At 35.7% G+C, this 13,653-nt stretch overlaps 1 protein-coding gene across 1 annotated transcript; it reads left to right on the forward strand.

Annotated features, from left to right (window-relative positions):
* Window positions 1-8,584: 8,584 nt before the first annotated feature.
* LOC110025930 (heat shock protein 81-1) lies at window positions 8,585-12,217 on the forward strand. The gene is made up of 3 exons (XM_020726627.1): window positions 8,585-8,810; window positions 8,892-9,314; window positions 10,400-12,217. The coding sequence occupies exons 1-3, from the start codon at window positions 8,685-8,687 to the stop codon at window positions 11,951-11,953; spliced, it is 2,103 nt and encodes a 700-aa protein (XP_020582286.1). The 5' UTR covers window positions 8,585-8,684; the 3' UTR covers window positions 11,954-12,217.
* The last annotated feature ends 1,436 nt before the right edge of the window (window positions 12,218-13,653 follow it).

Raw genomic sequence — 13,653 nt, forward strand, 5'->3', positions numbered from 1 at the left:
ATTTCATTAACTCATTGTAAGGGTAATGATGTTTTTTTAAATTTGAACTCTTCATTTCAAAACTTTGTTTAGTATTTATACTGTATTTTAAATGATTTTAATTTCTTCACATTTCATTAACTCATTGTAAGGGTAATGATGTTTTTTTAAATTTGAACTCTTCATTTCAAAACTTTGTTTAGTATTTATACGTTTACTTTTGAAGTTTAACAATTAATTTAGTTAACTTAGTTCTTTCAACTGTATTTCATTTAGCACACATTAAATTTACTTTAGATTTGATTTACGTGCTCAAGTTTTATAGTTTGAATAGTGTGTTTGACGTTATAGCTATAAGAATTTCCAACTCCTTGTAGGATCTATACTTAACACTCCATTAGAGTCATTTATTACTTGAGCGATACGTGTACTTGCGTTAGTATTACGAGTTTGACAACTTAGAGATTTTAAAAGATAAAATTATTTTACTGATTTTATTTTTATTAGGATTGAACTGCATATTTATTATTAGCGCTAGCCGACCGCCGCATCACCCAACCTTTCCCATCGCTGCTAGTGCTTTTACGCTCGATGTCTACCCTCTGAAAGTGCTGGCGAACCTACTTGGCTACTGTTCTACTTCTTCCATAGCAACCCCCACATCTTCGGCCTTCACCGCAGCCGCCGATCAATCCTCCAATGACCTTCTTCTTCTCTCCAATTGCAGTTCGACGTCGTTACATGGCAAACCTTCTGTCCTACTTCTTCAACAGTAGCCCCCACCTCTCCGGCCTTAACCGTAGCTGCCAATTCAACCTCCCCTCTTCGGACTCCCTCCTCATCAAGCTTGTCTTCTTTGTTGAGTCATTAGTTATTTTTTGTTTTGTGCTTTTGTTTTGTGCGTTTTCTTTCGTTATTTTGAGTTTTCATTGTAATTTTGTTTTAAATTAGTAGTCAAATTGTGTTTTGCATCTCCGGTATCATTTGATATTAGAGCGAGCTCATCCCTAGTCCCATCCTAATATTTTCTAGCCTCCGCCTCTATTAAATCCACCACACAATTTTTTTTTCTTTCATTTAGTTTTTCTCTTCTTTCTTTGTTCTTTCTTTTCTTTCCTTTCATAGATCCCAAACTGTCAACCATGCTGTCGAGATCTTTGCCCGATCCTACCTGGGACGAGATATGACGAGAGCTCTGTCGTCTTCTGCGGAGACTTCTAGATACGAGGAGGGTATCCAGTGAAAGGTTACCCTTGACCGTAATCTGGAATGTTGAAGGCAGGAATGAGAAGATACACAGATGAAGCGGGAAACACAACGTCAGTTCCTACTAACTTACTACCTGTCAAAAGTTGCATACTCTAGCTTCCGAAATGGAGAAACCACATCACTAAGTGACTTCCCTTGCTACTATCCAATGAAACCAATTCACAAGTTTATCACAGCTAGAAAATGTGGCAAATGCTATGGATTTGGACATGTTGAAGCAAAATTCACAACCCGGAGAGTGATCTACTTCACCGAGCAGGATATCATCGAAAAGTTGGGTAAATACACTACAGACACTGAAGAACAGTTTGAATGAGAATTTTCATCCAATGACGTATTTTACTGTGGAACTCCCTTGTTCGTGGATACATCCAATGTCTTTTCTCCATGTGATCAAAAGGAACATGTGACTTTTAATGAGATTGTGGTTCCTGCTCTCCTATAAGATGAAGAAATTTTTGTTGAGACATATAAAGATCACGCAGACCAGAAGATGTCAGAATTTAAAATTTCAGTGGATGATCTTAGTAACGACCAACTGATAACATCACCAGCGGCTACACTGCCAGCCCTCACCCCTAGTGTTCCATATGAAGAGACGAAAGGACAGCGTGAAGCTCTTGTTATTGAAACGCAATAGAAGATGTCAGTTCTCCAAAACTTCAAAAGTCAGAGGGAAGACCCGAAAGATATAAGAATCACTCATCAACCAAACTTTTGCAAATCCCCGACCTCGCTGAGACCTAACTTATCATAGATGAGAAGCAAATGAGATATTTACTTGTTCGGAATTTGGCTCAGGAGAACCTACGTGGTGGTGCAACTCCGGCTCCAATTATACCAAACCAGAACGAATCGATAAGGAGGTATGCTCGCACGTGGGAAAAGCTCCTCAGATGATTTGGTAGACGGTGCAGCTGCTAGTGGGATCAAGGGGTGGCTGACAACGACAGGGAAGCTTCGACCTATGATGTCAAAGCTTCTCCAAATGCGAGAGACTGATGCAGGGACTATGGATGACCGACCAATCCTCAAAGGGAGGGGGGCCCTCCTCTCTTCCCCTTCTCTTTCCCCTTTCCTTTTCTCCCTTTCCTTTCTTTCCTTCCTAACACTTTTCTTTTTTAAATCTTTTCCCAAAATCTGGAATCCTGATTATATTTATTCTCCTTTCTTATTTTAAAACTTTTCCAATTTTAAGCCCTTTTCAAAATCTAAATTTTGATTACTTTGTTTACCCTTCTCTAAATCTGATTTTCCCTAACTTTTTTTCCTTACCTAAATCTGATTTTCCCTAACTTTTTTTCCTTACCTAAATCTGAAAGGCTGATTTGATCTGAAAGACTGATTTGATTCTTCTTTCTTATTTTATGTATTTCCTAAAATAAAGTTCTAGCATCATTATAAATGGTGAATGATATGCATAGAATTAGGGTTTTTGTTTTTTATATCTGAATTCAGTTTTTAGCCTTAATATTTTTCCTTTGAGGGTTGTATCCAACATTGAGGTAAGTGCTCCGGCTGTCCCTCATCCGACGAGGTGATCGTCTCTAATGGTCGGATTAGTGCTCCGGCTGTAGCTCGACCCCAACGAGGTATTTATCTTACCATAATTCCATTTCCCTGCTGTCATTTCAGAATCCAGCCACCGCAGCCCCCTCTTTCACTGTTGTCAGCCCTGCTCCCATCCAGCCGCTGCAACCCCTCCAACTTGCTGTACAGCCCTTTCAGGCCCTTCCAAGCATCCCACTGTTACCTCTAAAACAGCTACCTTGCTGTCCCGCCAATGATTCCCCCCTCGCCATTCACCCTCCGAAAGTGCTGGCGAACCTTCCTAACTTCTGTCCTAGTTCTTCCACAGCAGCCCCCCCTTCTTTGGCTTTTACTGCAGCTGCTGATCCAGCCTCCAACGACAGTCCAGCTTCTCTCTAGCTATGTTTGACGCATTACTATCACCAACCTACTGTCCTAATTCCACAACAGCCCCCACCTCTCCGGCCGTCACCACAGCAGCCAATCTAGCCTGCCCTCGCCGAACTTCCTCTTCATCAAGCATGTTGTGTCTCTTTGTTAAGTCATTAGTTGTAATCTTTTATTTTATGCTTTTGTTTAGTGTGTTTGTCTTTTCTTATTTTGAGTTTTTATTGTAACCTTGTTTTTAAGTCGGTAGTAAATTTGTGTCTTGCGTCGTAGCTTGGGTTAAAATCCGCTACAAGCTTATACATCCCTGTCGTAGACAAGGAAGATATATGGAAATGTCCATTCTTACATGTTTCCAGCATGGACACACAAGATATTTGGAAGTGTCCATACCTTGTAAGGTTTCAAGGACCTAAAAATTTATTTTGATTGATATTTAATAGTTTTAACGTGAACTAGATTTTTATACGAATAGACAAGGAATTGATTTTATTTGTGCTGACTCCTGGTCGGCACCCTATTGATTTTAAATGATCTTCTAAATCTTATATAAAATATTTATTTGATCTGTAACTATGTGCTCATAAATAATACATAACTGCTAACTATAAAAAATAAGATAATTATGTTTGGCTTATAAACTTTTTTTATTAGTTCAGATTGTAGTTTTATAGTTTGACTCTAGGCAGAGTGAAACTGCACGAGATGTGATGGTTTTTATGTGAAAAATGAGATCATGGGTGGCCTCTAGTCAATTATGGTTGCCTATTCAAGTTCATATCTATTTGGGCCACCCAGCCAACCTATAAGGGACTTTGTGTGTCCCACTTGATAGCTCTAATATGCGGTGCTGTGGCGATTTGGTCTGGTCATAACGCTTTGCCTGAATTGATAAATGAATGATTTCTCCCTTCTGTCAAAATTTCTATGATGATGTTAAAGTTTCTTTTCTGCCATCAGGTTTATTTTTTCATGCCTTAAGAAAGTTGGAATAAGATTAATGTTCATGATGATGGAACTGTTCTTTATGTTTCTGAATCTACAATTCTATCTGATGCAGCTATGATTTACTTTAATGTCTGAAATAGCAACTTTACCTATTGAATTTATCATCTACTGATTTTATGTAGGCTTCGGAGAAAGAACAAACACACAGTGAAGATGCCAAAGAGACCAATCTTGATCTGAGCTTAGGCTTAAAAGCTCATGATGATGATCATGTAAATGATCCCAAAGCTGCTGGGGAAAGCATTGGCCAGCCCGTAAAGGTTAGCTCGATTGATGTTACAGCAATTAAATCTTCAGCTAATTCAGAATCTGAATCCAGGAAGAGGAAATCTTCTTCTGCAACTAATTTGGAAATGAGAATGTAAGCATTATTTTTTTTGTAATGTTAGATCCTTTGTTTTCTTTGCTTCTTTTCTGTTGTGTTGAGATTGAGTTCTGCTACTATTATAGAGTGTGAGATGTGTGAATGAACTGAACATGAGCGAACAGTGCTCCTGTTCGTATTTGGTTCGTTTGAAATTAAATCTGTTTGAAATAGGCCGTGTTCAAAATTGTTTGTGAAATGGGTGTTCCTGTTTGATTTGTTTGAATTTAATATGAATTGTTTGAATTGTTCGTGTTCGGTTTGAAATGTGCTAAAAAAATTAAAAAATAATAAATTTAATTATTTATTAAAAAATTATCCAAAAAAAGTGGATATCAACTTTGGATAATTTAGAATTAAAATTCTTTTTTATAATAATTTAATAAATTTTATATTTTAAAAATTTTTCATCAAATATATCATGAAATTTTACTATAAGATTTTATAATTATATTAAAGTTTTAAATATGTATTTATTTCAAATCAAAATGAACCAAACACAATCGAGCAACTTGTTCGTGTTTGGTTCGTTTATAATTCAAACTAAAAATGCTTGTTCTTGTTTGGTTCAGTTGTTTAAAGAACAAATCAAATGCGAACTACTTATCATGCTGAACATGAACTGTTCGTGAACGAAGAGCTTTTTTGACATCCCTACTACAATAGCTGCAGGTTTCTTTCACCAGATAGCAACCAGGTTTTCTGGATCTCAACTTTCAGTGCTCGCTTAAATGTTTTTGCTGGCCCAAATCAATGCAGAATGTAACCAGAAAACTTCTGCATGATTTGCTTTTAAATGTTTGCTGATTACATTCCATTTATTTGAGTTGGTTGCTAATGAAATCTGATAAAGTAGGAAAATCTTATGATTCTTTTGAGAACACAATCACCCTCCCTTCCGTTGTGCGAACGCCGACACTTAACTTATATTTCATTTGATAAAAATAGCTTATCCTGACATCTCCCCAAATTATTCAATGGAATTGCGAGTTTTCGTCGTTTTAGAATGGACACGACGAGTCCCCTGCAGGTGACTTCTTAAGGAGCTTTGTCGAACGGTGAAGTTCCTTCAAACAAAGCGTTATTTGCATGAATTAAAGGGGGCCATTTGAGATCTCTTCTAGTTTTGTATGTTTAATTAAGGGGTGATTGATTTCTGCTATCACTTAAATAGTGAAACAATGCATAATTTAGCATAGATATCTTGAATGTTAGATTATATATTTTTTAAGTGAAGTTTTAAAAATAAAAATTATTTTAAAACATATTTTTAAATATTTATTATTATGATATGTTGTATGGCTAGATGGCAGGTACTATGTAAGTAAGAAAAGCTAAAGAAAGTTAAAAGCTAGAACAAAATTCCTTCTATTTCATTGATTTTGCTTTCATGTAATTATTGCGTATGAGTATTGTAACGTGTCATTTGATGTGGTGATTAGGGGTGTAAATGAACTGAACACGAATAGATAGAGCTTGTGTTCGTGTTCGGTTTGTTTGAAATAAGTTCGTGTTGTTCGAAATTGTTCGTGAAGTCAGTCACTATTCGTGTTCATTTCTTAACGAACGAGCCGAACACGAGCTGTACAAGTGTACTCTAACGCACGTAATTGTTTTAAATTATTTACAATATTATGAGATATAGTCTTTAATTTTGGTCAAGGAAAAAAAATAATTCAATATTATTGAAATAATATAATTACGTTAAAAGAAATGTTAATTAATATGTTAATATTGTATTTCTCAAGTGGTTCGAAGGAGGTTGAACTAGTACTTCGATTGTCTGGTGAAAAAACAACCTAAATAGATCTTATAAAAATTTTAACGTTTTTTTATTTAGTAATTCTCTTAAATTTTTTATTTAATTTTGTTATGTTGAAGTGTTGTCTGTAATTTGTTAAATTATTCACGACATGTTAAAATGCTGTCAGAAAATACTAAATATTATTTGGGCCATGTTGAAATGCTGCTCTTGTCGTTAGGATTTTGTCTTTCACTTATTTATTAGATTAGTACGAGTCATTTAATTTTATCTTAAATTTGTTTAAATTCAAAGGCAGTTTAATTATATTTATTTTTATCAAGCATCACCTCTTATTATGAGAACATACTTGAATAATCCTCAGGGATATATGTATATGAACTATCTAAGAAGAGTTTGAGACGTAAGTGGTCTTTGTACCCCCTCCTCACCTTAAAGTTCTTGCAGCTACGAATATATATTTTTCATTGCATGTACTAGAACAATTTGTATATTATATTACATTAAAGTTCATACATCACAATACTACAAACACATATATTATATTTGAAAGCAAATGACATATGAATTATGTAGGAACCCATTACTTCTTTGTTATGAAAACACAAATGAGTAGGCTTGGAGATATATATGTATATAAAATATGGTGCATTTGAAGTTATAAAGATCTTTGTCAAAAATGCTTAAACTACTTAAGAAGAGCTTGTCATATAAGTGGTCTTTGTACCTCTTCATCACCTTGAGTGGTCTTTGATACTGATATTATTGGATAAAGTCCTTTTAGATGTTGGTTAGCAAGACTGATGTATCCACATAGTGACAACATTATAGGAAATTACTGTTTTTTCTTATGTTTAGTGCCTTTCTCAATTTTAGAAGTCATAGTAAACCAATTGTAGATAAGAAACACCGTCAAAAGCAAGTAAAATATGTCATGACACGACTCAAAATTTTAATGATACGAACACATGATAATTATCACCATCAAAGCAAAACATGAAAGTTTCAAATCATCATCGCCATTACGATAGGTTCTAATACAATGATGCATGTCAATAAAGATAATCAACATTGGCTCAAATAAATCAGTATTTCATATCCTTTGTAGCCAGCTTGTCAGACGAAATGAACTCAAGAAAGATACAATAGGATTGTGTTAGTTTAAAATTATAAAAAAATTTAAATAAATATCAACATAATTTCTAATATTTATCTAACATTAAGAACATCTTTAAAAAAAAAACACATAAATCCATTCACCAAAATGTAAAATCTAAACTCAAACTTCTTCAATGTCATACAAGACGCATAATCCAAAAAACTTCTCTAAATGATGTACAACAAACAACTTACAATTAATAAAATGGAGAATATCCTGATTTTACGTTAGATAGGATTTGTAAATTTCGAGTAAATTCGGATTTATCAAACCCTTTCTGGCAGAGATGGAGCTCGCTTGCAACGACGGAATGAATCCTTTAAATCCACCCCACAATTAAACTTAATAAATCTCGAGATGGAGTTCACTTTCGACGATAGAAATTTTGATTTAACTAACTTTTGAATTTAATTTTCATTAATTTATGTCTAAATCTTATTAAAACTATGATATCAAACACTTTTAATAGGATTAAATAGATTTAATGTAAAATCAAGCCAAATAATATAAATAGTTTAGATAAATCCGTCATTAAATTAAATCTAATTTTTGCTTTTTCCATCTATTAAGTCCAATTTTATTAAATCCAATAAAAAAAATATTTCAAATAAATTTTTATTAAACACATCAAATTATACATTACTTTCTGATTTAATATTTCTAAATTCTATTTAATTTAATACTCTTTTAGAATTTTTAATTTTTTCAGAGCAAAAAATACCTTTTTCCAATGGGAAAATATTTACGTACGGAATACGCACGCAGTTCTGCGTGCGTACTCAATTAATATATACCTTCGTAATAACCTATGAATAACATTGAAATAGAACCAGCTAACCTATGAATAACATTGAAATAGAACCAGCTAAGTTTATTGGATTTATATGTTATTGAAATTAATAACTTAATAACATCTCAATAACCTCTCAATAACCTCCTCTTGTACCACTCGCTACCTTTTAAATTAAATCTTACCCCCTACACGTTAATTAATAACTCATAATCTAGAAACATCTAAAATAAAAAAAAATAAATAAAAGAAAATAAAATTATGGGTCCCACGCATTCGTCGGATCCGGCCTTCAGAAAACTCTAGAACCTCTCCATTTCCACTATTAAATGGAACCAACTCTCCCAAACCCTAGCCACCGCTATACTTGTTGATCTGCTCCTTTCAATTCCTTTCTTTTGATTTCTTGCACTCTCTTGCTTGCTTGAAGGCAGCCATGGCGGCAGAAAGCGAGACCTTCGCCTTCCAGGCTGAGATCAATCAGCTTCTTAGCCTCATAATCAACACTTTCTACTCCAACAAGGAGATCTTCCTTCGAGAGCTCATCAGCAACTCATCCGATGTAAGTCTTGTTTCTCTCTCGCATCTAAGCCTGCGTGATCCATGGATCTAAGGCTTTTTTTTATGGTTTTTCTGTTGGTAGGCGTTGGATAAGATCCGATTTGAGAGTCTGACGGACAAAAGCAAGCTGGACGCCCAGCCGGAGCTGTTCATTCATATCGTTCCTGATAAGGCTACGAATACTCTTTCGATTATTGATAGCGGAATTGGTATGACGAAATCGGATCTCGTGAACAACCTTGGTACCATCGCGCGTTCGGGCACGAAGGAGTTTATGGAGGCTCTTGCTGCTGGTGCTGATGTTAGCATGATTGGTCAGTTTGGTGTCGGATTCTACTCGGCTTATCTTGTTGCTGAGAGAGTTGTTGTAACTACAAAGCACAATGATGATGAGCAGTATGTGTGGGAGTCGCAGGCTGGAGGGTCTTTCACTGTGACCAGGGATACCTCTGGGGAGAATCTTGGACGGGGAACCAAGATTACCCTTTTCCTCAAGGATGACCAGGTAAAGATATGTTCGCTTGCCAATTCTTTAATTTTACCAGTCTGAATTGTGCTTACATTCGCACGTCGCAAATTGTCTGTATTTATTTGCGATAGTTTCTAGATGCTGGGATTTATGGCTGACTGCTTTATGTGCGAGAATTAATGGACATAAAATTGGTTGCACTAGAATTAATTTGAATTATGGGTCCATTAGACTAATTTGACTCCCTGGTTTGTTTTCTTTTACTTGCCCCACATAAAGAACACAGAAATCGGGAAATTTAGATAAATTTCTTTATTATACAATTACTTGTGGTTGTTACGATAGGTTTGTTGAGGACTAATTGGTTATTTTTGGCAATATGAATTGATTTAGTTTAAATTGATTCTAATTATACAATCTGTTATATCTATTCAATGATCGTTTTGAAGTTATTTGTTCATTTGATTTGCTGCTGATGTTTACTACACCGTTTTTTGTTCTTATATGTTAGATTGTTGGTATAATCTTCTTGTCAGGAGAATACATATCATGTAAACCCGTTGTTTGTTTCAGTGAATGGGATTTGTTTGTCTTGCACATATTATAGAATTTATTAACAAGAGAATACATATCATGTAAAACCCGTTGTCTGTTTCATTGCATAGGATTTGTTTGGCTTGCACATAATATAGAATTGTTTCTTCTATGACACCAGCTTTCATCACTTAAACTATAGCTGTGCTGCTTTAATTTTCTTCAATTTAAAATTTATCTCGTCCATTGTCCATTTTATCTGTGTTCTCTCCATTTGAGTTGGATCTGTTGATTAAACCACAGTTTGTAATCTTAATGTTTAGTGTATAAGGCGCGTAATCGTATCCATCCTTCATAAGTATCGTTCATAATTTTAATTAGTTGATATTTTTTGGTGGATATAATTATGCATTTACGTGTAATCGTGCACTGGCTATAAAGGTCACTTTTGTCTGATTGTTTTTATCAGCCATTAGATGAGATTGGTCTAGGAGTAGCTACATTTTATGTTCTTTTAAGAAATTCTTTTGGATTTACAAATCCACATAATAGCTAATTAATACCTGATTTGATTCTGCTTTTACTAGCTTGATTATCTTGAAGAGCGCCGCTTGAAAGATCTTGTCAAGAAGCATTCTGAGTTTATCAGCTATCCCATTTCACTATGGACTGAGAAGACCACTGAAAAGGAGATTTCTGATGATGAGGATGAGGAAGATAAGAAAGATGCTGAGGAAGGCAAGGTTGAGGACATTGATGAAGAGAAGGAAGATAAGGAAAAAAAGAAAAAGAAGATCAAGGAGGTTTCATATGAGTGGCAACTGGTTAACAAACAGAAGCCTATCTGGATGAGGAAACCTGAAGAGATTACCAAGGAAGAGTATGCTGCTTTCTATAAGAGCCTCACCAATGACTGGGAGGAACATCTCGCTGTTAAACATTTCGCTGTTGAGGGTCAGCTTGAGTTCAAAGCTGTTGTCTTTGTCCCTAAAAGAGCACCCTTTGACCTCTTCGACACCCGGAAGAAGCTCAACAACATCAAGCTTTATGTTCGCCGGGTCTTCATCATGGACAACTGTGAGGAATTGATTCCAGAATACTTGAGTTTTGTGAAGGGTATTGTTGACTCAGAGGACCTTCCTCTGAACATCTCGAGAGAAACTCTGCAGCAAAACAAGATCCTTAAGGTCATCCGCAAGAATCTCGTGAAGAAATGCATTGATCTGTTCTTCGAGATAGCCGAAAACAAGGAAGACTATAACAAGTTCTACGAGGCCTTCTCAAAGAACCTCAAGCTCGGTATTCATGAGGATTCTCAGAACCGAAACAAGATTGCCGAATTGTTGAGGTTCCACTCCACCAAGAGTGGAGACGAGCTAACCAGCCTGAAGGACTACGTAACAAGGATGAAGGAAGGCCAGAGTGACATCTACTACATCACTGGCGAGAGCAAGAAGGCTGTAGAAAACTCTCCATTCCTGGAGAAGCTGAAGAAGAAGGGCTATGAAGTACTCTTCATGGTGGAGGCCATTGATGAGTATGCAGTAGGTCAGTTGAAGGAGTTTGAGGGCAAGAAATTGATCTCTGCAACAAAGGAGGGATTGAAGCTAGATGAATCTGAAGACGAGAAGAAGAAGAAGGAAGACCTGAAGCAGAAGTTTGAAGGTCTGTGCAAGGTTATCAAAGATGTTCTAGGTGACAAGGTGGAGAAGGTTGTCGTCTCTGACCGTGTGGTCGATTCCCCCTGCTGCTTGGTCACCGGTGAGTACGGTTGGACTGCTAACATGGAGAGGATAATGAAAGCTCAGGCATTGAGAGACTCGAGCATGTCGGGATACATGTCGAGCAAGAAGACGATGGAAATCAACCCCGAGAACCCAATAATGGAGGAGCTTAGAAAGCGAGCTGATGCAGACAAGAATGACAAATCCGTAAAGGACCTTGTGCTCCTGCTGTTCGAAACTGCTCTTCTCACCTCTGGTTTCAGTCTGGATGATCCCAACACCTTCGGCAACAGAATTCACAGGATGTTGAAGTTGGGTCTCAGCATTGATGAAGAGGAAACCGCTGGAGATGCAGACACTGACATGCCGCCTCTTGATGATGATGCGGAGGGCAGCAAGATGGAGGAGGTGGACTAATTGAGGCAATTCGAGACTTTTCCATCTAGTTTTATTACTATTATTATTATTTTTTTCTTTAAATCAGTCTTGCGGTTTGGTTTGTCTGCAACTTGGGACTATGTCAGATGGTAGTGCCATGGTTATATTCTGGCGGCTTAGTATCCTGCTCTAATGTTTACCTTGAAATACATTTTTGTTGGTTAGTTTTGTGTTCTAAAAGTTGATGCGTCAAAACTGATTAATGTTTTCATTGTTATGGTTAGTGATGGATTATTTTCATTAGCGTTATGGTTAGTGATGGATTATTTCCATTAGCGTTATGGTTATTGATGGCTTGTGTGATTGCCAGACTTGAGAAATCATTAAAATTTGATGGAAATGAAAAAAAATGTGTTGTGTATTTGGAAAAAAATATTACATCAGGATTTTGCACGTAGTTATGTGCAGAGTCCGATGAAATCACGTAAAAAAAATCGGACGGGTAACATGGCGGAATATTTTTCCGTGTTATTTAAGTGTTATTATATGTTATTCATATGTTATTGTGTTTTGGGAATATTCCTAATGTTATAATAACATAATAAAACATAAATTATATTTGAATAAGATATAATAAACACTTGAACAGTATGAGAGGAATATGTTTTTGTGTAATAGATTTTTGTTTTTTTTAATTATTTTATCATTGCCTCCCGCGACGTGATTTTATTGGACTCGTTATTTAAATCACTGGGCTTGATATGTAATTTTGCGTGTGGAGTTTTAATGTAATATTTTTTCGTGTATTTGAGCAACTTTTATATATTTCTTAGTTTACTAACTAAAACGTTGTTATGTAATATCAAATAATATATTTTCGACTCCTAATGATGACATTAAGCCCAGCACAATTTTTTAATCTCATCAACATGGCATTAATCATTGCTTCAATCTACCTTTATTTGAGATGAAAGCATCTTGTTCATAAAAGTTATTATTGAATAAAACATGTCAATTCTAAGAGACTCCTTTCAATTTTCTTAGTTTTTTTTTTTTTAATCTGTTAAAGAGATTTTAATTAAAGTACTAATTCGTGGGGGCATTTACATGCACATCACCCAATTCCTTGTATTTAAATAGCTGCCACCTCAATTTTATTTTTTACATTTATTTACCCCAAATATTTCACATCAGATCAAATTTATCATATTTTAGGGCCCGTTTGGGGCAGCTTAAAAGTACGGCGACCTTTTTGAAAAGGCTGACCCATTGTTTGGTTCGTGCATTTTCGTAGTTTTGGTAGCGTTTTTAAGAAGTGTTTTACTGTTGAACTAAATATGGATTGTGATAATCTCCTGCGTACAAGGTTCACACACCAGCTTTTACACCTCTGCCCTCGTTGCTAACACCCATCGTCGCACTAGCTTTTCCATCAACCTCGCCCAGCCATTGCTCCTCTATTTCGCCGAAAAGTTGTTCTTCTCTGGTAAAAAAAATTCTTCCTCCCTCCTCTACCCCATTGGCGAAAATCCTAAGCGTAAGAGTAATGTTGTTTATGATGATTTGTGGCAATCTTGACTACTTACTTTGCAATTGACATTCTAGCATGATCATGACTTTTTCTCGTTTAGATGATTGTCGTGGGTTGCTCTAGCAAACTATCGTTTAGATGATCGTGGCTTTTTCTTGTTTAGATGATTGCAGTGACTTTTTTTTTTTTTTTTTTTTTCTTTTTTTTT

Source organism: Phalaenopsis equestris, unplaced genomic scaffold (assembly GCF_001263595.1).
Source record: "Phalaenopsis equestris unplaced genomic scaffold, ASM126359v1 Scaffold000343, whole genome shotgun sequence".
Lineage (NCBI taxonomy): Eukaryota > Viridiplantae > Streptophyta > Magnoliopsida > Asparagales > Orchidaceae > Phalaenopsis > Phalaenopsis equestris.